This window comes from Sinocyclocheilus rhinocerous, unplaced genomic scaffold (assembly GCF_001515625.1).
Source record: "Sinocyclocheilus rhinocerous isolate Xijiao unplaced genomic scaffold, SAMN03320098_v1.1 scaffold853, whole genome shotgun sequence".
Classification (NCBI taxonomy): Eukaryota; Metazoa; Chordata; class Actinopteri; order Cypriniformes; family Cyprinidae; genus Sinocyclocheilus; species Sinocyclocheilus rhinocerous.
In genome coordinates, this window is record NW_015627738.1 from 1,426,158 (window position 1) to 1,450,386 (window position 24,229).

Genomic DNA, 24,229 nt, shown 5'->3' on the forward strand with positions numbered 1-24,229 from the left:
AATTTTATATATATATATATATATATATATATATATATACATTTTTATAAAATAGTTTTTTATTTAAAAAATATTTCAAATATAGAGCAGAAAACAATAGCCCCTTTCACACGTACAGTCTTTACTGGTAAATTACCAGTAAAAGATCATGTGTCAACAGGACCTTTTCAAAAATACGAGTGAACAGAGAATGAAGATTACCAGTATGAGCACGTACGCAAGTCACTCCTTAGTGTCGATACTTATTTTGACTTCCAACAAAGTACATTTAATTATGGTCTTCTCCAGGCCAGATGTATTTCACATTAGGTCTTTGCACTGATATTAATAAGACCATATTGACCTCTTGCATTGAATAGATGCCGACAGCAGCCCATCCCATGAGTCTTTGAGGTCCTCGATTTGTTGGCGTACCAGCGGTACTCCCTCAGCGGAGGTGTTCCTCTGGACCGACTCTCCTCTCGTCACCAGCATTTTCAGCTGTATCTCCTTCTCTTGACGTGCCGTCAGTAAAGCCTGGGGAGCATGGATGCATGAATGTCAGACCACTCATTACATGTTAACTACATGCTAAGGGCCTTGAAATTAAATACAAAGTCAAATACTTTAGCTGAAATGTTCAGAATGAAGTACTAGTGTACTACTGAAGACTAAAAGTAGTATGTGGGAAATAAATATGGTTATTTATGGTGACATATATGTGTTCCTCACCTCGAGTTTGATCATTCTGCTGTCCAGAACGTTCTTGTCTGCGGTGGGAGTGCAGTAGGTTTGCAACATGTGACTGGTATCAGCCACCCAGTTCTGCAGCTCTTTCAGGCCCTGCGAGAACAGCTGGTGCTCGGACACGATGCGGTCGATTCTAGAGGCTTTTTCCTATTGGACAAGCACAAGATAATCAGATGAATGATCACTTCTTTGAGATAAAGTGACTCGAGACAGTAACTGCGGATTCAGTACATAATCATAACATACAGTTTTGTAATTAATCATTCGGTAAGGGAAGCATCTTAATAGAAACAGTAACCGTGTTAAAAGGATAGTAGCTGAGAGCTTTTCGAGTCATCTTGTACTGTATATTTATCAAATCTGGATGACTAATCCATATGATTTTTTTGCTTATTAGTAAATAGGCAGTAAAAATGCCAACTTACATTGCCCTAAATACGTAATTTCTGTCAAAAATGCGTACTTGGGGAAAAAATGAGAAGTAAACTTAAATACAATGTGAATGTAACATCAAAAACAATACTTTTTGAGATTTATCTACTGTGCATAAGTTTAATTACTCCATATAAAGTTTCCAGGTGAAAAGTGTCCTCCACCCTGAATAGAAACATGTGGACTGTGTCTGAAACCAAAGAGAACTACATGGTTCCTTGACCAGTTAGTCAATGACTTAACAAAGAGCATTCATAAGAAAGTACATCTTATAGAAAATTGTTGGAGATATAACAATATCATGTCTAATGATTTACCAAGCAGACACTTAATGACCACGATGCTTCTTTCTTTGTTGAAATTATATCAGAAATGGACCAAAATCAATAAAAAATAAACAAATAAAAACGAAAATAAATAAAAATGTAAAAAATGTAAATAAATGAAAAATAAAACTATTTAAATAAAATATTTAAAATAAATAAATACTCATTTAAAATAATTTATAATTGAATTTACTTCTCCATCAGACACCTTTTGGTGACAAAACACTACAAAAAATAATCTATTTATATATAAAAAATAATAATTAAATAAAAAATAAACTGAAATAAAATATTCACAAATATAAAAATTTAAATTAAATCAACAAATAAATATTTACATATAATAAATATTTGTATATTTTGATGACATTCAACTTTCATTTGCTGCCTAATAAGAGCATTTGCCAAGTTTCTGACACAGCCCTATGTGCACATACTGTATAGTTTGTTGACCTCTGCAGCACTAGGAACAAGGTAGCTAGCGGGCAGACAGGCGGGACGTTACCTTGGTCAGGTTGCTTAAAGCTAGGTACTGAGCTGAGAGCTGCGAGACACGGTGCACAAAGCCCTTTCCGGCCGTGTGTCCGTCCCACAGCTGCTGGGCCTTCTCCCTCAACCTGTGCAGCTGAGACTCCTTAGAGGCTAATTCCTCTAGCAGAGACTGTGAAAGCACAGGCACATTAGCACAGAGCAGCATCGCACACAGTCCTGTGTTAGCAGATGATTAATAAAGCAACATGGCAGCGCATGAACAGGACAGATGTTAAGACTGGGGACAAGCGATGTGATTATGAGTATGACAGAAATGCAAGATTAAAGCATGACATGAATGCAGCCGTCTCATTCATTCGATCACATGTACTGATCATTTTCTACATACATTTTGACATTAAAGTCAACATGAAACACAATTTGACCCTACTTACTTTTATAATACACATCCCTGGTTTTACTGTGCACAAATCAGTATCAGAATTGATTTAAAACAATACGGACAATACTGACAACAAAAAAACTGTAATGTCCAACACATACAGCAGCAATGCCATAAAGCCATAAAGAATGATGCTTGTGAATGGCTGTTATGCTAATGGCTGTGAATAGAGGTGGTTTTGATTACGCTGTACTGCACCTGTAACCTGTGCAGCTCCTGTTTCTTGGCTGTGAGATCATGCAGCCGACTGCTGCTCTCCTGAACGGCCTCCTCGGTTTCATTCAGCCAGTCCTGGAGCGGCTCCACGCTCGTTTCAAAGTCCCGCATCTGAGCCTGAAGATTCTGGAAGAAAATAATCAATGACGGTACATTTAAAGAGAGAATGACTAATTAGCTAGATCAGATGTGTTTTGGCCTACTGAGGTCTATGATATAAATTATTTACTCAAGTACAGCTTGAGATTGCAAGTAATGTTCTAACCTTTCAAGAAATATTGAATAACATGAATATTAAATGTAACTAGATTTTTAGGATGTTGCAGGAAGCTGTTATTGTATTACAGGCCCAGATCAAAAGAGTCTCAGATTCACCAGATGTTAACAGATAAACAGATGTGTGTGAATTTATGATCAAATGATCATCAGACACCTGTAAAGCGGTTTCTCTCTGATGCAGATTGGTCATGAGTGATTTCCAGTCTTCTCTGGCTGTGTTGCTTTTAGCTCTGATGGACTCTACTCTGTCTTTGGGAGTGATGCTCATCAGTAGCTCTCCGCTGGCTGCCACTGTGTTCAGTTTGCCGTGGCCTTGCTCACGGTCACTCAGAAACTCCTGCAATAATAAGAACCTACCCTCAGAATCGTAACTGAATTGAGTGGAAAATAATAGTAAATCAATAAGATGTTACCTGGATCTTCTGCAGGCTGGACGATGCTTCAGCCAGGTTCTGAGGCACATCGAAACATTTGGCCGTACTGATTTTCGCATTGACCAGCCACTGCTGGAAGTCTCGAAAAGCGGCACGGAAGCGCTGCTCCAGGAGCTTCTCCTTTCCCTGACACTCCCGAGATGCCTGGAGACTGAGGCTAGAGGGGTGAGGGAGAGAAGAGAGATGTTGTGAACTATGGATGCAAATGAAGGCATCTGAACAATGATATCATGGGAACTGAGCCTGGTTTCTCCCAAGGTTTTTTTGTCCATTTCTGTCACCGATGGAGTTTAGGTTCTTTGTCGCCTTTGGCTTGCTCCGTTGGGGATGCTTAATTTCTGGCAATATTGTTGGCTTGATTGCACAGAAGAGAGCTGAACTGGATGATGACATCACTGAATCATCAATGAACTGACTTTGAAAAATTGACTGTTTGTTATTGTCCTCTTGCATTATTGACAAATTATTTTCCTGTTTGACACTGTAAAGCTGATTTGACACAATCTGTGCTATATAAATAAAGGTGTCTTGACTTGACTTGACTAGGTGATTCTCGGCCAGTCTGTCTCAGTTTTATTTTAGTATTTTTTTTATTTTTTATTATTATTTATATACAATTATTGTATTAATTATTTATATTAAATTAGCTTTTATTTTTATTTTCAGATAAATGTGCTTTTGTCATTTTTATTACTTTTTTTAGCTTTCATTTCTTTTTATTTCAGTTTTAGTTTCAGTAATTTTAGTATTTCAACTAAAACTTTTTCTTAAAAATAAAAATTATTGCTAAAAAGTTTATTTCCATTAAGGTAACATTTCTTTTTTTATTATTATTTAAAGTTTTTGATCTAATGTTTACATTACATTTTATTTCAGCTTTATTTTAATTAGTGAAAATTATTTGTAATACTTTTAGTTAACAATAACACTAGTCTCTCTGTGTACTCAGATGTTCTGCTAAAACTAAAACTTACAGTAAAACCTGGAAGAGTCGGTCTTGAGCTCTCCTACCTGTTGTATTCTTTAATGAGGGCAGACACTCTCTCAGATTGAGCGCCCAGATCTCTGGAGAACCGGCACAAGTCATTCAGCAGACACTTCAAATTGTCAGATATGGGCTCAATGTTTAGCAGTGCTTCCAGGGCGTCCTGAGTCATAAAATCATTAAGTACAATAACTTTAAAAGGACAGAAATCTTTTATTATTATTATTTATTATTTTGCTCTGTAGGCTTTACCTTCGCTATCTGCCATCCCTGCACAGCCTCTTCACCGGAGCTCATTTCTTCCACCTGCTGCAGTTTGATGCGCCACTCCTGCAGCTTGCCGCTGAACTCCTGCAGGTCCTGCTCTAGCTGCGCAGCTAGGCTGTTGAACTCCTGCTCTGAGCTGGCCATCTGAGCCAGAACGCCCTCCAGACCGGAGCACATGTGTTTAGCTCCGCGCTCCCACTGTTCCCAGGCCGAGAGCAGCCCGGCCTCCTCCCTCTCCAGGACCTCACAGCCCACCGTGGATGTGTGGTCGCGTGTGGCGGCACCACAGCTCTGCACACGGGTCAGACGCTCATGCCCTTGTTTCCTGGAGTCTAACAGCCCCTAAAATGGAATGACAAAGATTTAAAGTCAAAATTTACTCGGTTTACTTCCTAAATGAATGTTTCTGGTCTTATTGTGTGCACAAAAAGATATCAGAACACAGTATAGCTTAACACAGATAAACGTACCCTGACTTTAGAGAGTTTCCTCTGAACAGAAGCGGCGTCTCCAGACATGTCTGACCAGCGCTGAAGCTCTTCTTTAGCTGATGTGAGCCAGTCATTCAGCTCACGCACTGACTCCATGTACTGCTCATGCTTCTTGACAATCTCCTTAGTCTGCTGTACCTTATTCTGCAGAATAGAAGATTACACAAAACATCAGAAATGTTGAAACTCAGAAAATTTACTCTATTTAATAATAAAAAAATGTATTAAAAAAATTCTGTTAATGATTCATCAATGCACATTATTATTATTATAAAGATTTTTTTAATAATATTTCATTAAAACTTAATTATTAACTTTTTTATTAACTAATGTAACCAAGAAATCAATTCATTTCTTAAAAAATTACTTTTCTCAATCCAATAAAATCATCCTATATTATTTTCCATAAAATTTTATTCTTTTCAGAAGTATGTCACATTATGGATATTAAATTTGTTTTAAGTTGTTTTTAACATATTCATCAGACACTATTATCTAGAGTGATTTACAGGAAGTGCTTTGGATTGGATTGTGTATTCAAGCTGTGAGCTTGCTAAACTGGGTGATAAAATAAAATAAAATAAAATAAAATAAAATAAAATAAAATAAAAATAAATAAAATAAAATAAAATAAAATAAAATAAAATAAAATAAAATAAAATAAAATAAAATAAAATAAAATAAAATAAAATAAAATAAAATAAAATAAAATAAAATAAAATAAAATAAAATAAAATAAAATAAAATAAAATAAAATAAAATAAAATAAAATAAAATAAAAATAAAGGCCTTGGTGTTAAATTTATATCAATAATATAATAATATAATAATGATTATCAACAAAACGTTCAGGATTAATAAAATATGTAAGAATAGTAATTTCAAAATAAAATACTTATGGACGTCAAATCTGTTTCATGTTGTTTTGAAGCTGTTCAGCAGACACTATTACCCAGAGTGACTTACAGGAAGTGGTTTGGCTTCTATATTTAAAATAAAATGACATATTTTTACCTTAATGACAGCTGTGATGTTGGTAAACTGGGTGTTGAACTCAGATTTCGGTCCCTCTGCGAATGCTTGGTCTCCTGTCTTCTCATACAACTCTGTGGCTTTCTCATTCAGGCGGGTCAGCGCTGACGAATGGACCTCCACATCGGCCTGAATGGCCCGTAGGCGCTCCAGCAGCGAGGCCTTCTCTTTCAGCCCGGGCTGCTGCGGCAGAGCCACTCCTGCCTCCTGCTCCACCATCTCCATCCACTGCTGCAGCTGAGCTTTACTCTCCAGGAAACTGCCCCACTGAGCCACGGTCCACTCCAGACGACTGCATCACACACACAAATGATTATTGTAGCATTCTGCCAGGTTACCATGAGGCTTGTCAAGAGGAGTCAGGAACTCACCTGTGGCAGCTCATGGCGGTCATGAGGATATTGGCCCAGGAATCCTTCAGACTCTTGAGCTGAGAGCGGATAACTTCCTGTTTATCCCTACTGCAGTTCTTCAGCACCTGTTCTCCCTTCCCTACGGTCATGTTGAGCTTCACCTCCCCTTCACCCTTCATCAACAAAATGTCCTGAAACAATAGCATCAAAATATCAATGCTCATACATAATTTTATAATAAAGTTGCACGAAAAATCATAAGAAATGTGTGCATTATTAATTAACAAGACTAGTAATCTCAAAATTTAAAAATGGCCTGGCTATGACAGTATATCAATAACATATTATCATTAATAAATAATATAATAATGATTACAGACAAAGAGTTCAGGTTTAATAACATATATGTATATATGGCATATGTCATAACTGACAAGACTGGTAATCTCAAAATCAAATCAAATCAAATAAAAGTTTTATCAATAATATAATAACATATAATATCTTACATCTATGTTATAATAATGATAATCGACAAAAAGTTTGAGTACAGGTTTAATAAAATAAAATAAAAAATAAAAAAAAATATATATATATAAGATATATTCATATCAATAATATAATAATATATAATATCTTAAATATATGACAATAGCAATGATCGACAAAAAGTTTGAGGTCAAGTGTAATAAAATTTATGCCATATTAATTGACAAAACTGGTAATCTCAAAATAAAATAAAATTTAAACATTGTAAAAAATAAATAAAATAAATTACAATTAGGCTTGGTATTATATTATATTATATTATATTATATTATAATGATTGACAAAGAGTTTGAGCTTGCATAAAAGTGTGAGAAGTAATAATATTTGAAGTATGAGGAATTTTAAAAAAATTGCCTATCAAAGTACTATTACAATAAAAAATCCCATAATAATAATTTTAAAAAAATCTCGGAATATTCATCTGGGTGGCATGACTGTATTTTCTAACCTGAACCAGCCCCAGTCTCTTCTCCAGGGTCTCTCTATTCCCGCTGGTGCTGTTGAGTGAATTGAGGCGCTCCTGTACGCCGCTGAGCCATCCCCAGGTGCTCTGCAGCGTCTCCTCAAAGTTCTGCTGCTCCTGCAGGCTGAGCTGACATATGCGCAGTCTCTCCCTCGCCGCCTTGAGAAGCGCCTGATGCTGCAACTGCAGCTGCGCAGACGCCCTGAGCTCCGCCCCGCTTCCGTGACCTCCCTCACTCAGGGACTGAGCTTCCTGACACAGACTCTCAAACGAGTCCCTGCAGGATAGAAGATTGGATTTTTACATTTTTTTATTTTATGCATGTATTTTAATTTACTACGATTTCTTGCATATTATATGAAAACCTTATACAAAATACTGTGAGAGAATGCTATAAAATTGTCAATAGTAAATCTGTAAATATGTATGAATCTCACAAAAACATGTCCAGGTCACATTTCCCAAAAAATAATGTTTATGTGTTTATGTGTATGTATTATTAGTAATATTAATAGCAATATTATCAATATATAATATAATAACGATTGACAAAGCATTTAAGTTTGTGCTTATTTAATTGCAGAAAAGTGTGAGAAGTAATATTTGTAGTATGAGGAATTTGAAGAACATGCTGCCTTGCAAGCACTATTGCAATTAAAAAGCCCATAGTAAAAAATGAAATACACATATTTTGCATAAGGAATATTAAAAATAGTATGTAAAATACATGCATTAATAATGAAACATTGTTTATAAATTATTTATAAATAGAATTTCCAAAATTACTAAATGTATTAGTAAATAAAATATTTTATTATGTATTTTATGATTTATTTAATAATAAAATACATATATTTTGCATAAGGATTTTCTTATTTAAATATAAGTTAAATTTAAATAATACATACATATATACATACATACATGTTAATAATAACAAATTATTTATTAATTATAAAACATTTATAAAACAAATATAATTTCTGAAATATAATTTTTTAAAATAAATTAAATATTTTTTTATTTTGTGGGGGAGGAGATTATTTAGGTTATTTAATAATAAAATACATATTTTGCATAAGGATTTTCTTATTTAAATATAAGTTACATTTAAATAATACATACATATATACATACATGTTAATAATAACAAATTATTTATTAATTATAAAACATTTATAAAACAAATATAATTTCTGAAATATAATTTTTTTAAATAAATTAAATATTTTTTTATTTTGTGGGGGAGGAGATTATTTAGGATTTTTATATTTTATTTATTTTAGAATATATTTTACACAAAGTTAAAAAATGTTATGTTTTGCTGGTGCATAAAACAGTGGGCTGTTTATTTACACACTGAGGGCACACAGAGAGGACAAAAGATTTATATTTATCAGTTTAACATTTTCTAACCTCTCTTTAAGCACTTCGTGTTGGAATTCTTCCACGCGCTCCAGCGTTACTCGCTCATGATCACCGTGTCTCCCCTCAGGCAGCTCTGTGCTCATCCTCACATCCATGCGCTCCAGCCAGCGGGTCAACCTCTGCAGACGGCTCTCAAAACTAGAAAGACACAGCACAGATTTCAATTCAGAGCATTTGGTGACATATAACCCCCTGCCAACTTGAGAGCCGAGTGTAGGTCCTCTCTTCCACAGCAAAGCCGTTTATCCCCAGGAGTTATTTCAAACATTCTGCCGCTCTAATATTTAACCCAGCAAGCAGCAGTGTGAAGCTGCTGTTAAGTTCTCACCCGCTGAGCAGACTGGCGCTCTCTTCCAGGTTCTGCTGCTTCTGTTTACACTGCTCCACGTAACTGTCCCAGTCCTGCTGGATGGAGGAGAGGTTCTGCTGGACTTGGCCAGCGCTGGCTTTGGGAAGGTGAAGAAGAAGCTTCTCACCCTCAGTGCACACCAGTGTTAGACGGCTGTCTCCATCATCCACCCGCTCCAGAGCTCCCTGTATTACAACGAGTTTAAGTCTCAAAAGTTACACGTGCATAACATGTCTGACATTGTTTGTACTATAGACAAAAACAGTTTTAACATTCACATTTTGACATTATTACTGGTATTCCTGTTACTTCCAATTAACTTTTTTTTCTAACCAGTCACAAACATCAAGTGTCATTTTAAGACATTTTAACGGATGCTTGGTATATCTTATCAGGATGAAGTACCTTCAATTTCTGCAGTTTGCGTTCCACCACGCTCATGTCACCAGAATGATCGGCACATTCTCTCACAATGTCTTTCTGTCCAGAGAGCCATGTATGAAACTCCTTCACGAGATCTGAGAAGAGAAGCGACAGAGCGGACAGTAAGTAAACCATTTTTCCACAATGTCTGTCCTTGGATCAATAGGAAAGATCATTTTAATCTGGAACACTGTGATTCCCACCATTGAAGTGCTGCTGGAGGCCATGCTGCATGGAGCCAAGCTTCTTAACACAGAGCTGATTGACCGTTTCATATTTCTTGATGAGGTCGGTCATAGAGGAACCTAGACCGGCAAGTTCCTCGGATGGGTATTTTCTGCAAAGCGTGTTCAGGCTTTCCCGGGCTGAGTCAATGCTCGTCTGCTGGCAGTGTTAGACGGCTGTCTCCATCATCCACCCGCTCCAGAGCTCCCTGTATTACAACGAGTTTAAGTCTCAAAAGTTACACGTGCATAACATGTCTGACATTGTTTGTACTATAGACAAAAACAATTTTAACATTCACATTTTGACATTATTACTGGTATTCCTGTTACTTCCAATTAACTTCCTTTTTTTTCTAACCAGTCACAAACATCAAGTGTCATTTTAAGACATTTTAACGGATGCTTGGTATATCTTATCAGGATGAAGTACCTTCAATTTCTGCAGTTTGCGTTCCACCACGCTCATGTCACCAGAATGATCGGCACATTCTCTCACAATGTCTTTCTGTCCAGAGAGCCATGTATGAAACTCCTTCACGAGATCTGAGAAGAGAAGCGACAGAGCGGACAGTAAGTAAACCATTTTTCCACAATGTCTGTCCTTGGATCAATAGGAAAGATCATTTTAATCTGGAACACTGTGATTCCCACCATTGAAGTGCTGCTGGAGGCCATGCTGCATGGAGCCAAGCTTCTTAACACAGAGCTGATTGACCGTTTCATATTTCTTGATGAGGTCGGTCAGAGAGGAACCTAGACCGGCAAGTTCCTCGGATGGGTATTTTCTGCAAAGCGTGTTCAGGCTTTCCCGGGCTGAGTCAATGCTCGTCTGCTGGTTCTGAAGCTCCTTTTGGATTTCCTACAAATTGTGTGCATAGAAAATGTTTAATTTTTTTCCCTTTAAAGTCCATTAATAATGTCAAGGTTTCTTGTATCAAAACAGTCATAATTGAGTGTTATCTGACCATATTTCACCCTCTCTCTAATCTCTAGAGCTTTTAAAACTTCTATATGTACGGTAAATGTCCTCTGTTATGATTGGCTAATTGCGATATGCCTCAATTCACTCGTTTCTTTACAATGAGGCATGAAGTCGTTTTCCAAAACCTTCACACTCTGTTCCTCTCTGGTGGAATGAGCTACCAACATTCACCCGAACTGCTGAGACCATTACAACTTTCAATTTTCAGTCTTCAGGATTCTAATCTAGCTACAGTATACAGTACCGTAAATATCGTTGGCTCTATGACCAACTGCTTATGCTCTTCTGTTGTAAGTCGCATTGGATAAAAGAGTCTGCTAAATACATAAATGCATGTAAATCTAAATATGTCTCCTTCAAAAATGGAAGAAATCACACTTTCTGTACCTTCACTCTGCAGATTTCTTCAGGAGCTGTTCCACATGGCGAATCCACCAAAGATCTCTCAACGTTCTTCAACCACTCGGACATCTGGCTGAGAAAATCTTCCAGCTGCTTCTTCTGAGAGCAGAAATCTTGGAGGTTGCCCTTGGCTTGATCACATAACTCTTCAATGTTACTAATTTTCCTTCTGAGGTCCGTCTCCATGACCTGGAAGATGGCGTAGAGCTGATGAAACCAATTATCAAAACCAATGAGCTGGAGAACAAATGGAGATCAGTTTTACCTGCAGTTTAGCAGGAGCATCTTGGCCACCGCAGAGTCGTTTCAGCTCTGAAACTTTCTCTTGTAAAGCATCAATCTTCTTTTCTTTCAGGCTAACATCCACCTAGACAGAAAAAGGAATAAAAATATTACACAACTGTTGCTCTGGTTTTATGAATGTGTTTAATAGCACAGCTCGGAACATGCCTTGACTTCAGAGAGTTTGTTTGCAGATTTCTGGCTATCGTTGAAGTTATTGAGTCCATCTGTAAGATCCATGACCGAGCTGTTGGACCAGCTTTCGATTTCTCCACTGATATCGTAGATTTCCACCCACAGAGCAGAGCTCCTCTTGAGACTTTCGAGATTGTCCTCAATTTTTTCGGACACCTGTGTGGATATGAAGAACAACGGCTCTTAGTTTCTGTTATATGAGGTTTTTTATTGAAGACTCAATAAAACTCACATCTAGCCATTGGTCCACTGTGGCATCTATTTCTGTCTTCACAATCTGGGTGTGGCAATCAGGGATCTTGTTTAATTCACTTAAAAGCTTCTTTCCTTTACTGGAGAATCGCTCTAGTACATCCTGGTTACTGGCCATCTCTGCTTTAACGGCTTCATGCTACAGAAAGGAAGATCATTAAAGTTTATCATAGATCATAGAAGTTAGTAACTCTATTAAACTGGTATTTCACAATCTGCCTACAGACTGTCAGGTTTTACCTTCAACAGGGATCTCCGTGTGTCCTCTTGGTCTTTCAGGACAGCTTTAATGTCGGATATAGCATCAGCACTCTCCAATATTGTGTTTATTGAAGCCTTCAGACTCTGGTAATCTTTCATGTGCTCTACCAAAGCGCTGCTCTGCTCTTGCCTGGACAAAAACATGCAGCAATGTCAGTTAGACACTGAAAACAGGGCTGAACCTTTGCATTATATAACTAAAATTTTGAAAGTAATATAAAACTTTGATATCCTTAGGCAGTGGTTCAGACCAAGTTGCCTACTACATTTGATCAAATCAGACTATTCTTGCAGCACAAAGTCACCATGTAGTAGGGCTGCACAATTAATCGAATTTCTAAGCATTTAGATTACAATTACGGATGCCACAATTACATAATCACTCAAAGTCTTAATTACAAGAAAAAGGTCCACTTACATTATTCTGCATGCTTAAGATGTTTTATTTCTTTCTACAGGTTATCTTAAGGGTTCATTTTAGTTTTAGTATAACATTACAATACCATGCATATTTTTACTTTTTTTATTTAAAGAAGAAACCAAACCAATGTATAGTTGACATTTGAGGCTTAATGCTATAGGAAAGCAATCACAGTTTTTCAGGAAGAGTGTTTTCAGCTTGTTTATTTTCATATAAAAATATGGCATGCAGTTGCTTGAAACAATGGTATAAAGCTATTCAAAACATCATTCAATGTAAATTGTGATAATTGTAATTAATAATCGCAATTACAATTTCAAGGGAATAATCAACCATTAGGATTTTTGTCATAATCACGCAGCCTTGTCATGTAGCCACTAAAGACTTACTTTTTTACGTATTACGATTTAAAATGATTGAATTATATGATTTAATAAATACATGAATCCAAAAAAGGATAATTCAAAATCACCATGAAGTCACTTAGATTTTAAAGTTTTATTTATTGTTTTATTTTATTTAATAAATACATGAATCCAAAAAAGGATAATTCAAAATCACCATGAAGTCACTTAGATTTTAAAGTTTTATTTATTGTTTTATTTTATTTAATAAATACATGAATCCAAAAAAGGATAATTCAAAATCACCATGAAGTCACTTAGATTTTAAAGTTTTTATTTATTGTTTTATTTTATTTATTTATAAATTATTTTGTATTAAAATGAATAATTAAATTATACATAAAAATAGAGCTAAAATGGCAAATTAATTTAAATATAAAAAATAAAATAGGATTAAAAGGGCAATTTATAAGTTGTATTTATTAATTTAATTAAATAAAATAAAATAAACAATTAACTAAAAATATGGCCAAAAATGGCAAATTGAACGTTTTTTGTTTTAAAAATTACATTAATTAGTATTAGTATTTTTTTTTATTAAATTTGGCTAAAAAGTACAATTTTGTGCTACCACCTAGGATGGAATCTAATGTCCAAGATTGAGGGGACCAAATGAAAAACAAAAACATATTGTTGAACCACTAATATGAATATATGCAAGAACGCTTTCTTATAATGCAAACTTACATAGACTTTGATCATCTCTCTACAAAGTGGCAATAAGATTTCATAAAAACAGTACAAGAGCCTGTTCCTGGCAGCCTACCTTTCAGCGATGAGTTTCTTGGTGTCTTCCCAGGTGGTCTGAATGAGGTTGATTTCCCTTAGTACTTCTCCACCCAGCTCAGCGTCTCTGTGGGCCAGCTGTTGACCTTTGTCCCTGAGCCACTGCTCCTCGTGCTGGTGGGACTGGAGCTCATCTTCCAGTTGATTAAAGAGCCGAAGCCTACGCACACCACAAATTCAATAAACACAGCCCAACTGATAATTACAAACAACCCTGTTGAACAGGGTAATCCATACCTCTGCTGTAGAGTAAGCACACTGGGCTCTTTCAGGCCCTGTTTATCTGCCTTCTCCTCGATATCCTCCACTGTTTTGAGCAGCTGCTCTTTCCGCTGTCTGAACGAGCTCCAAAGAGCACCGAGAGCCTCAGCTTCACTTTGTTTGGAGCCCAGAAGGTTCCTCACGGCATCCAGCTCCACGCTTAAGGAGTCGGCCAATGAGCGGCACGAGGATCGAGTCAACTTTCCATTCATCAGGTGGAGATGAGCCTTACAGAGGCTGCTATCCAGATTCACAGCGAGCGTTTCAAGGCGACTGATATCAGGAACAACAGCTTCGAGGTCTTTCTGCAGCTCGTCCACCCGGCTTTTATCCCAACTCCCAGCGCTCTCCACGGTCTGTCTGAGGCCTTGAAGGACGCCGGCCGCCACACTGTGGGTGTGTAGGAAGGCCTCTAGCTTCTCCAGACTCTCACCTCGTAGTTCAACCAGCTGATGGGCCTCCATGTACGGCTGTAAGGAGCTCTATGAAGTCACTTAGATTTTAAAGTTTTTATTTATTGTTTTATTTTATTTATTTATAAATTATTTTGTATTAAAATGAATAATTAAATTATACATAAAAATAGAGCTAAAATGGCAAATTAATTTAAATATAAAAAATAAAATAGGATTAAAAGGGCAATTTATAAGTTGTATTTATTAATTTAATTAAATAAAATAAAATAAACAATTAACTAAAAATATGGCCAAAAATGGCAAATTGAACGTTTTTTGTTTTAAAAATTACATTAATTAGTATTAGTATTTTTTTTTATTAAATTTGGCTAAAAAGTACAATTTTGTGCTACCACCTAGGATGGAATCTAATGTCCAAGATTGAGGGGACCAAATGAAAAACAAAAACATATTGTTGAACCACTAATATGAATATATGCAAGAACGCTTTCTTATAATGCAAACTTACATAGACTTTGATCATCTCTCTACAAAGTGGCAATAAGATTTCATAAAAACAGTACAAGAGCCTGTTCCTGGCAGCCTACCTTTCAGCGATGAGTTTCTTGGTGTCTTCCCAGGTGGTCTGAATGAGGTTGATTTCCCTTAGTACTTCTCCACCCAGCTCAGCGTCTCTGTGGGCCAGCTGTTGACCTTTGTCCCTGAGCCACTGCTCCTCGTGCTGGTGGGACTGGAGCTCATCTTCCAGTTGATTAAAGAGCCGAAGCCTACGCACACCACAAATTCAATAAACACAGCCCAACTGATAATTACAAACAACCCTGTTGAACAGGGTAATCCATACCTCTGCTGTAGAGTAAGCACACTGGGCTCTTTCAGGCCCTGTTTATCTGCCTTCTCCTCGATATCCTCCACTGTTTTGAGCAGCTGCTCTTTCCGCTGTCTGAACGAGCTCCAAAGAGCACCGAGAGCCTCAGCTTCACTTTGTTTGGAGCCCAGAAGGTTCCTCACGGCATCCAGCTCCACGCTTAAGGAGTCGGCCAATGAGCGGCACGAGGATCGAGTCAACTTTCCATTCATCAGGTGGAGATGAGCCTTACAGAGGCTGCTATCCAGATTCACAGCGAGCGTTTCAAGGCGACTGATATCAGGAACAACAGCTTCGAGGTCTTTCTGCAGCTCGTCCACCCGGCTTTTATCCCAACTCCCAGCGCTCTCCACGGTCTGTCTGAGGCCTTGAAGGACGCCGGCCGCCACACTGTGGGTGTGTAGGAAGGCCTCTAGCTTCTCCAGACTCTCACCTCGTAGTTCAACCAGCTGATGGGCCTCCATGTACGGCTGTAAGGAGCTCTCCCACCTTCCCTGAAGCTGCTGGACCTCAGCCGGCTCACAAACATCACACAAGGTCTTAGTCTGCTGTTGAAGGCTTTGCCTTAGGAGACTTTGCTTCAGCAGATCATCTCTCCTCTCCTGGTGGGAAAAAGTATAAAATGATACAGCATTGTAAAACTGCAAATTTCTCTTCCTGGCCATAAATAACACATACTCTGTTCTACTCATATTTTATATACTTAATATTTAATGCCATGTCAGCTTCTATGGCTATATTCATGGCAAGAGCCAGGTTTAGTATTCTAAATAAAACTAAGTAAGATGTTTTAAGATAAGTTTAATTTTTTTCTAAAAACCTGAAGTCTAAATTTGGATTTACTTGGTTAAAAATCTTTTTTAAAAGCAACAACTAAATAAAACAAGCTCCTCAAAGTGGTAGATGTAGTACAGTCTAGTAAAACTGTGAAATAATTGTTTTTAAAGCCAATGAACGTTTTTGTTATTTCATACAATCAATGATTTTCTTTGGCACAATAATTTAATGCCTTTGAATTTTCTCAGCAAATATTCACATATGCAATTCATTTTCCATATATCCATATAACTGGATTAAAAAATTGGATTGACATTCAAAATATTTACATAAAACTGTATTTACATGCACACACCACCTTTCAAAAGTTTGGGGTTAGTAAGTTTTTTGTGATTTGAAAGAAGTTATGCTCATCAAGGCTGCAATTATTTGATTAAAAGTAATAAAAGCAGTAATATTGTGAAATATTATTACAATTTAAAATTACTCTTTTCTATTTGAATATATTTTCAAAAGTCATTTATTCCTGTAATTTTCAGCAGCCATTATTCACGAATTATCATTTTCTCTCCAGAAATGTGACACAAACATACCAATTACAAACCACATACTGAATGGAGGCTCTCAAAATGCAACGTACCTTGATATCACTAGTGGAAGGTTGAAGATCAGTGATATCAACATGAGAAAACGAGTGTAAAGATGAGAGGAAAGACTCTCCCCATTTGAGGAACTTCTGCAGGGCTTGCTCAAACTGTTCCACCTGAGAAAGGTGCTCCTGAAGCACTTGGACTCTGTGATGAAGAAGTAAATATATGGTACTATGTTAGACATACTCAATTTTTTAAATGCAAAGTTCATCCCTCACTCCACCCCAGACCATTTATGAAATCTATACTACAAAAGTAGAAAACAAACATAAGCACATTAACATACTGACCCACCCTGATCAACAACAGCGTGATTTATGACAAGCTAATCATAACAGAGGCCATTTACTTCTAGGAGTATCAAAAGTACAATAGCAGGGTCAGGGAAAGGTTGGACAATAGTCATCCAAAACTAAATTATGATGCAATAATGAAACTATTTGCAATAAGATGAAACTATTTATGATGCAAGAAACCTAAAGATGGCCTCTTTAAACAATTGCTGCTTATTCTTAATATGACTGACCTTTGAGGTATAGCTGTGGTCTGACACTTCCATCTTTTCTCGAGCTGTTCATGGTCTTCTTTGAGTGTTTTCACACGTTCATCTGATGCAGTGGTGTAAAGAGTTGGCGTTTGGGCCACCAGCCTGTTGTAAACCGACTGCAGAGACTGAAGTTCACTCTTTAGGTGCTTTAAAAGAAGTGTAAGAAACGATACGAAATGATCAAACATCCCTGATCTTCATCAATATATGCCATTTTCAAAAGAAAAAAAGCTAATTAACTTTTCATCAAAATAGTTTTGAAACAGCTTTGCTTCTGAAATGAAGAGATAACATTAACCATTATTATAGGCCTACTTTTCACAATTCAGTTAAACCCCGATGGATAAAACCAAGCCTGTCATTCATTATTTCCAGCTAAATATTCTGTTTCACATAGAAATATGTCACATTATGCAAGTAAAATACATTATGAATGTTGTTTCACGCTTTATTTCATTTATTACTTTCAGTTCCAGCAGTTCTCCATCCAGCTTTAGTTTGTCGACCGGAAGGAACTGAGAGTCAGGGCTGGTTATGGATTCACATCTCTCCAGGCATGACTGCAGGGCAGACCAATCCTTTTCATACCTGAAATAAACAAATGAATCAAGAGATTTAACTAAATATCTCTTATAACAATTTGAGAGATAAATACATTAGATTCCAACAGAGACAACAAAACATACTTTTGCCAATGTGACATAAGGCTCTCCATTTGGCTCTGCTTTTCCTTGGCCTGTTTTAAACACTGCTCATAACTTTGCTGCAGGACCGCCACGGCTCTCTCTGCCTTCTCTCTCTCGCTGAGCCTGCGGGCGCCAGCAGACAGGGACAGCAGGGTGGCCTTCAGCTTTTCCAGGGACTGGAACATATCCTGCAAACCAAACAAATCCATTATTCAGTCTGAACTGGTGCACATAAATGAGAAATGTTCATGCAGGTATCATACCATGTGACTCTGTAGAGTTTTGTAGGTCTCGGATGAAGACACGCAGGAGGTGACAGGGTTGTCAAATTTCTTTTGTATATCTTCAACCTCTGATTGTAACTTTTAAAAGAATGTAACGCCATTAGACAACATAAGGCTTTAGTAAGACTGCAGTAAACCGCATGTTCACACGTACCTGTTGAAGGTTGGCACTGAACTTCGTCTGGTGGGAGGAGCTTTCCTCCAACTGTCCATTCAGGTGTTCCACACTCTCCTTAAGCTCCTCCCAGTATCTGCCAATCTGTGTCAGACGGGCTTTGATTCGTGCAGATTCGCCAGACGACACAAACTGGACCAGCGCTTGAGATTTCTCCTCCAGATTGCACAGGACCTGTAACCTCTCCTGCAGACCCTCTCTGATTGTCTAAGAGATAAAAACATTGCAATGTCAGCTGCACTTTATATAGAAAATAGAATTTTTATTAAAAGACTGAATCTGCTAAAAAATAAAAAACTAATAATAAGCTTTTCAGATTATAAACGGAGGGCAAGCTATTCAAAATAAATGCGTAACAAATTAAATTAAATATAAATTTAAAAATGAGTGATAATAAATGATAAGCAATGATCAAATGGTAAGTGATATCAAAAGAAAAGAAATATGTAATTGTAAATATAAAAGATATTAACAAAAAACCTAAAAGTACAAAATGAAATAAAAAATGTAATCAATTTATAATAATTTATACTAAGAAAATTACATATATATATATATATATATATATGTGATGTTAAATAAATAGAACATTTTCAATATAATTAATTATTAAGAAATATAAATAAAAACTATTAAAAACTCTCTTTATTTTATAAATATAAAATAAAGATTTTTTTTTTTATAAATACAGAAGCCAAGCAGTCATTTCAAGCATTTAAAAAAACATTGTTCTTTTATTTAATTATATCTTTATTATCGCACATTTACGGTACAGATTTGCTGGTCCAAAGGTGTGCTGGAGCTTTTCAAGGCATCCATTTCTCTTTCTCTCTCCGTTATCCATGTGGAAAAAGCTTCAAACTCACTCCCGAAAGAATCCCACTGATCTTTCATGCCCTCCAAAGTCTTCACACTGAAAAATTATACAGTAATAAAACAGCCTTATGGATTCCTAATGAACTCACAGATTATGCTTAATGCATTTGTCCTAATAATCTTAGTGTGAAATCTATAAAATAAAGTAGGTATTACTCTCGCTTGAGTCCAGTCTCAACTTTGTCCACTTGTTCACTCAGAGCACGTGCTTGATCCTGGAGGAGAGACTGATTTTTGGGGCCTAGTTGGATCTCTGCGGCCCTCTTGAGAAGAGTGTTCACCTGTCTGGCCTCTGTTTCACACTGTTTCAGGAGTTCCTACAGGAAAAAACAGCAGCAGAAGAAGTGAAAATGTCTGTGGCACAGTTTTGTTTTTGTGAGGCAGAATAAACCAAATAATTACAAGCCATTTCAAAACATTAGCCTGTAGGCTGCTTACAGTCGAGTGCACATTGGCTATTTACAATGGCTTGTAGTGAGGCTCATTCAGTCAGATTGTATTGCCAGAGCAGATTTTTGAATGAGGATTTGGTGGCAAAAGCTCTTGCAGCTCTTCTGGTTTTAAAATAAAGACGCTCATGTTTAATTAAAGGTGATTCATTACACGGAGCCCTTGGAGATCAAGTGTTATTCTCACCTTGGCCTGCTCCAGCTCTGTGCTGAGACTGTCTGGACTGCTGAAGTTCATCTCTCTCTCTGTGACCGATCGCACTTTACCCACAAACTCCCTCACTGCTGCCTGCTGACTGTCAAACTCCTGCCAAGCAGCTAAAGTCACCTGACAACAGAGATGGACATTCATACTATTGTTTCAAAGAAAATATTTTATCTGCTCAATCCCAAAAATTGTTAAAAAAAATAAATATGAAACTGCATTCAAATATTTCCAAATGAAGCCAAATAGTCATATAAAGTAAAAAAAAAAATTGTTTTATTTATATTAGGATTTATCATAATAATAATAATAATCATCATCATATTTTAATAATATTAATATATTATTAAATCAATATTTTTCTAAATATTTAACATACATTTTAATATACAAACTTATGTTGTTATTATTATTATTATTATTATTTTATCACATTAGTAATTTATTATATAAATATTTTATTTAATATATACATTTAATATTAAACAAATATTTTATTTAATTTGACTTAAACATCCTCACCTCCAGGTTCTGTAACATATACAAAACTATTATATTTTTATATTTATTTTATTTCATTGGATTTGATTTAACCATCCTCACCTCCAGGTTCTTTTCCTGTGACTCTGTGCTTTGATCCATTTTGCTCAAGGTGGTGTCTAGTTTCTGCAGGTCTTCCTGTAAGTTCTCCTCCAGACCCTCCTCTATCTGCAGCTGCTTTCCACGGTTTATCTGCTCTTGCATTTCCTTCTGCTTGAGCCGGAGACGCTTCAGTTGTTGCTGCACATTAAGAAAGCACATGAACGTTGGATATAAATATGATTTTCAGCTTCATATATCAGGGTTGCGATTCATTCAGTGAGGGTGGCACCTGATGAAGCAGCAGCAGTTGTTGGGCTTCTCTGACGGACTCAGAGTTCAGAATCTTGCTGGTCACTGACTGCAGCTCCTGCTGACCCTGTGTCAACTCCTCCAGTGTAGTTTTCACCTCCTCTCTGAACTGCACACAGTCGCTCACCGCCAGCACGACCTTCTCTGACTATCACAACACATAAAATCTTCTTTTTTTAATATTTAAACCATCACAACATGAAAAACAGGACTTTCATTACTTTTTTAAACAGAAGTCTTAAAGGCACAGTAGCAAAGACAACATGTTTATTTTAAGAGGGTGGGAAATGGTCCTGAAAAGTAAGTTAGAAACCATTATGAGTGGATTAAAATTTTTCCTTTCTCTTTGAAGTGTTACAAGCTCTTGGTGCATAAAGAAGATCTGTAAAGTTGCAAAGACTAAAGTCTCAAATCCAAAGAGATATTCTTTATAAAAGTTGAGTCAACCACGCCTACCTAAAACGGCTCGTTCTAACACGCCCCCACATGTCTATGTCACAATGTGGGAAGATTTGCATAACACCGCCCAAATGTTCACACAAAGAAAGAAGGCATAACTTTTATTCACGCTGTAGTATTGTTGCCGCCGCTGTCATGTCGTGAAGTCACTGTGTGCTTCGTTGTGAAAGCGAAACTACTTTGTTTGGCCTTCCAAAAGAGGACGATATCATATTATATTATATTATATTATATTATAAATGACTAAATGTAAATGTAATTATATTATAATGGAAAATTTATTTAATTTGTCTTACCTCCAGGTTCAATAAAATATAAAGATATCTGCTAGCAGCTGCAGCTGATCTGCATTGATATTTTTCTATATGGCAGATGATTTATTTGGATTTATTCTTAAAATGAGTATGTCTTACCTCAGAAAGGGAGGTGAGGAGACCCTTAAAGTCACTGGAGAGTTTGCTGAGAGCAGCCCCCTGTCTCTGAGTGTCACTCTCCGTGCAAACCTCTATCAGAGCGGCCAAACGCGTCTTCAGCCAGCTCACGTTCCCCTCCTGCAGTTCAGCATCGTTTCTCAGACTCTGCAAATCATGAAGGGATGATCAATCAAGATTTCACACAGCTGTCACATTCATTTTCAGTCCACTTCATCTTTGTTTCGCACCTCAATGGTGGATTTGACCTGTCCAAACTTGCTGGGGTCTCCAGCTCTGTTTCGCAGAAGTCTGAGTTGACTTTCCTTCGATGTAACCCAGGCAGAGAGTTCAGAGAACCTGCAAACACACACAAAAATAATCATATTGTTAATATTGTATAAATTAAAATCAACTTATATCAGCAGTGATTTTACAAACAATTGACTGTGCAATAGTCAAGTCACATTTATTTATAAAACACTTTATACAATACAGACTGTTTCAAAACAGCTTCACTGTAATAAACAGGAAAATAACAGTATTAATGCTGCAAAATTAATCAATTATGAAACGAATACGATTTCAAGTGTAAAGCAGCTCAAAAATGACAATAGTGTCATTATTCAGCATTTTAGTCACATTTTGATTAAATTTAGTTCAACAACAGTGTGGATGTTGCAACGTTCGGACACAATTCAACTATAATGACAATAGTGTCATTATTTAGCTCAAGTCAGTTCAATGTTAATTCAGTTCAGTTCAATAACAGTGCAAAGTTTATAAAATTATACAACAAGCTTAACTGAGCTATAAGCAGCTCTGCAGATGACAATAAGTCAGTTCAGTGTTGATTCAGTTCAGTTCAATAACTGTAAAGTTCATCAATTATGAAACAAATTCGATTCAGCTATAGTAGACAACTGTCATTATTCAGCTCTTCGTTCAAGATTTGTTCTCATCCAATAGTGTCAGTGCAGTCAAATCAATATTATTACTGAATATTAAATGTCTTTTAAACAGCTTCAAAATGTGAAAATAACTTAATTTTGTTAAATTCATTCATTATGAAACTGTAAAGATAATAGTGTCATTATTAAGCTCAAGTTAGTTCAGCGTTTGTTTAATTCAGTTCAATAACAGTGTCAATGTTGCACAGTTTGTGTCATTCTCCAGCTCAATTCAGTTCAAATTCTGTTCTTATCCGATAGTGTCAGTGCAGCTGAATCGAAACCACTTAATATTCAATATTCAAAGGACTAAAGGTTCACCTGGTATTAAACTCCTTCCACTTGTCCGGGTGCTGCATTAGTTTCTGATGTGTGCTGTCAATATCCTCTCTGACCTCTGCAAACACCATCCTGGCATTCTCCAGTGTTTGCCGGGCTTGTTCGCTTTCTGGAAGCTTTGAGCGCAGTTCCTCCATATGATGTAAGCGCTTCTCACAAAGAGCCTGTGGACCCTTTTCCTTAAAAAACATCTACGTAAAGATATCCAACATAAGCGATCCCTATTTCCAAGGACAGAAAGAGTGCTTATAGAGGGTGTAATGCCGGTGGCTCTCACCCTGTGCTCTTTGATTAACCTCTCGCTGCCCATGCTGGGCAGACTGCGGTTCTCACGGGCCAGTTCAGCCTGACACTCCTGCACTGATGCCTTCAGACGACTCTTCTCCAGCTCCACCTTCAGATGCAGCAGGTGAGAGGGAATCTCTGTTTGGACATCCTGTAGAAAAGATGCATTTTCATGTGGTGGGTGCAATTCAAGTGGTTTTCGTCATACTTTTTAAGCTATAATTTACAGCCAAATCAAACCACTTTAAAAAGCTCTTAATGGTCCAAGCCACTTTCAATGTTTCATAATTCTGAAAGGGGGTTAGCATAATTTTTAACAAGATAAGCAGGTTTTCAACATTTAAAAAATGACCATTTGTGAACCCCTTCAAGTGTGAAAAGCCCATATTAACAACCCATTTATGTTCTATTGTATTGTATTGTATTCTATTCTATTTAGAACATGTCACAGTCTTCAGCGGGTGTGCCCAGGAGGGCCACCAGATGACTGTGTTCGGTGAGCACATGGCTTGTGTTGTGTTGTCTGTTGCCATGTGCTCTCTCCTGTCTATTGTCTTGCCCCTCCCATCTTGTTACCTCGTTATTGTTTTAGTTGCTCCACCTGTGTCTCCCTCGTTAGCCTCCTCGTTTGGTTTCCTATTTATTCTCCTGGTGTCTGTCATCCGGTGCTGATCCGTCATTTCTCATTGTGTGTGTTTCGTGTCTGCATGTGTGCAGCTTTAGGCCTGCCTGTCTGTTTTTCCCCTTCGGGGTGGTTTGAGTTTGTTTTTGTTTCATTTTTATTATAAAGAAAGAACCA

At 36.8% G+C, this 24,229-nt stretch overlaps 1 protein-coding gene across 1 annotated transcript in view; it reads right to left on the reverse strand.

The window, feature by feature from the left end:
* syne1b (spectrin repeat containing, nuclear envelope 1b) overlaps positions 1-24,229 on the reverse strand; it is a 112,659-nt gene that overhangs the window by 52,554 nt on the left and 35,876 nt on the right. The window contains exons 25-65 of the mRNA XM_016546041.1: positions 23,423-23,581; positions 23,128-23,336; positions 22,108-22,216; positions 21,860-22,024; positions 20,968-21,135; positions 20,700-20,876; positions 20,079-20,219; positions 19,599-19,759; positions 19,329-19,479; positions 18,546-18,773; positions 18,371-18,469; positions 18,108-18,295; positions 17,886-18,009; positions 17,401-17,567; positions 16,865-17,018; positions 15,424-16,049; positions 15,167-15,346; positions 15,088-15,106; positions 14,140-14,633; positions 13,883-14,062; positions 12,271-12,421; positions 12,011-12,169; positions 11,752-11,934; positions 11,567-11,668; positions 11,287-11,490; positions 10,569-10,776; positions 10,348-10,460; positions 9,247-9,452; positions 8,907-9,056; positions 7,476-7,767; positions 6,497-6,669; positions 6,108-6,417; positions 5,073-5,237; positions 4,588-4,944; positions 4,362-4,498; positions 3,330-3,507; positions 3,071-3,253; positions 2,620-2,763; positions 1,993-2,148; positions 712-876; positions 344-516 (exon numbers count right to left, since the gene is read on the reverse strand). Coding sequence (XP_016401527.1) covers positions 344-516; positions 712-876; positions 1,993-2,148; positions 2,620-2,763; positions 3,071-3,253; positions 3,330-3,507; positions 4,362-4,498; positions 4,588-4,944; positions 5,073-5,237; positions 6,108-6,417; positions 6,497-6,669; positions 7,476-7,767; positions 8,907-9,056; positions 9,247-9,452; positions 10,348-10,460; positions 10,569-10,776; positions 11,287-11,490; positions 11,567-11,668; positions 11,752-11,934; positions 12,011-12,169; positions 12,271-12,421; positions 13,883-14,062; positions 14,140-14,633; positions 15,088-15,106; positions 15,167-15,346; positions 15,424-16,049; positions 16,865-17,018; positions 17,401-17,567; positions 17,886-18,009; positions 18,108-18,295; positions 18,371-18,469; positions 18,546-18,773; positions 19,329-19,479; positions 19,599-19,759; positions 20,079-20,219; positions 20,700-20,876; positions 20,968-21,135; positions 21,860-22,024; positions 22,108-22,216; positions 23,128-23,336; positions 23,423-23,581 — 7,808 coding nt within the window. The remainder of the gene's footprint in view (positions 1-343; positions 517-711; positions 877-1,992; positions 2,149-2,619; positions 2,764-3,070; positions 3,254-3,329; positions 3,508-4,361; positions 4,499-4,587; positions 4,945-5,072; positions 5,238-6,107; positions 6,418-6,496; positions 6,670-7,475; positions 7,768-8,906; positions 9,057-9,246; positions 9,453-10,347; positions 10,461-10,568; positions 10,777-11,286; positions 11,491-11,566; positions 11,669-11,751; positions 11,935-12,010; positions 12,170-12,270; positions 12,422-13,882; positions 14,063-14,139; positions 14,634-15,087; positions 15,107-15,166; positions 15,347-15,423; positions 16,050-16,864; positions 17,019-17,400; positions 17,568-17,885; positions 18,010-18,107; positions 18,296-18,370; positions 18,470-18,545; positions 18,774-19,328; positions 19,480-19,598; positions 19,760-20,078; positions 20,220-20,699; positions 20,877-20,967; positions 21,136-21,859; positions 22,025-22,107; positions 22,217-23,127; positions 23,337-23,422; positions 23,582-24,229) is intronic.